Raw genomic sequence first — 1557 nt, forward strand, 5'->3', positions numbered from 1 at the left:
AAATCTCTATTTGTATCTTGGTTCTAACTTATTTGGGGCATGTTCCTAGTAGAAGAATAGTTGAGTCATACAGAGTTCCTAAGTTCAACTTTCTGAGGAAATGTCAAAGTGCCTTCCAGAGTTGTTATACCATTTTACAATCCCACCAACAGTGTATGAGAGTTCCCACCTATCAATATCCTATACAACATTTACTCCTTGCTGCCCTGCTAAACTTTACCACTGCTACTGGGGTAATGTGGTTTTGATTTTCATCTCTCTTACTGTCAATGATTTTTATTATTTCTTCATATGTCTGTTGTCCATCTGAATGTCTTCCTCTGTGAAAAGTATTTCCATGGCTTTTATCCATTTTGTAATTGGGCTAATAGTCTTTTCCTTATGGAGACCCTGTAGTATTATGCAAACTTCTGTTATGAATCTCAGATGCTTTTGACCAGAAGTTCTCTAAGGTGCCTACCAAGGTCAAAGGCTATGACAACCTCTTCGCCATGGAAATTGACCCCAGCCTCGGCGTGGCAGAGCTGCCCGACGAGTTCTTTGAGGAGGACAACATGCTGAGCATGGGCAAGAAGATGATGCAGGAGGCCATGAGCGCCTTCCCGGGCATCGACGAGGCCATGAGCTACGCGGAGGTCATGAGGCTGGTGAAGGGCATGAACTTCTCAGTGGTGGTGTTTGACACGGCACCTAGGGGCCACACGCTGAGGCTGCTCAACTTCCCCACCATCGTCGAGAGAGGCCTGGGCCGCCTCATGCAGATCAAGAACCAGATCAGCCCCTTCATCTCGCAGATGTGCAACATGCTGGGCCTGGGTGACATGAACGCAGACCAGCTCGCCTCCAAGCTGGAGGAGACACTGCCCGTCATCCGATCCGTCAGCGAGCAGTTCAAGGATCCCGAGCAGACCACCTTCATCTGCGTGTGCATCGCAGAGTTTCTGTCCCTGTACGAGACGGAGCGGCTGATTCAGGAGCTGGCCAAGTGCAAGATCGACACACACAATATCATCGTCAACCAGCTTGTTTTTCCGGACCCTGAGAAGCCCTGCAAGATGTGTGAGGCTCGCCACAAGATCCAGGCCAAGTACCTGGACCAGATGGAAGACCTCTATGAAGAATTCCACATCGTGAAACTGCCACTGTTGCCCCATGAAGTGCGGGGGGCAGACAAGGTCAACACTTTCTCCGCCCTCCTCCTAGAACCGTACAAGCCCCCCAGCACCCAGTAGCACCGCTGCCTGCCCCAGCTGCTGACATTTCATGCCCACCCTACAGCCCTACCCCAGGGCAGTGTTTGCACAAAGTTCCCCCCATGGTGCAGTGGGGGGCACTGGGGGGAGGGACAGGGGGTAGGGAGGGGGGCCTGTTCCCCCTGGTGGGGCTGGGGGCTACAACTGCTCCCTCACCTCTCCCCACCTCTTGCCCCTTAATAAAGGTTCTTGAACTGCAAAAACAAAACAAAACAAAAAAAACTTCTGTTATGAGACTCTTGTCTGAGATGACATTGTCAAATGTTGAGATTTTTGGTTTGGTTTGGTTTTTCATAATCAGTAA

General features: G+C 50.4%; 1 protein-coding gene across 1 annotated transcript; it reads left to right on the top strand.

Moving 5' to 3' along the window:
- Positions 1–422: 422 nt before the first annotated feature.
- LOC102867421 (ATPase Asna1-like) lies at positions 423–1232 on the top strand (the record flags this gene model as incomplete). The annotated part of the gene is made up of 1 exon (XM_006901893.1): positions 423–1232. A coding segment is annotated over one exon (810 nt), but the record flags the coding sequence as incomplete, so codon positions are not given.
- Between the last annotated feature and the right edge of the window lie 325 nt (positions 1233–1557).

This window comes from Elephantulus edwardii, unplaced genomic scaffold (assembly GCF_000299155.1).
Source record: "Elephantulus edwardii isolate Elephantulus edwardi_28Jun2011 unplaced genomic scaffold, EleEdw1.0 scaffold00349, whole genome shotgun sequence".
NCBI lineage: Eukaryota > Metazoa > Chordata > Mammalia > Macroscelidea > Macroscelididae > Elephantulus > Elephantulus edwardii.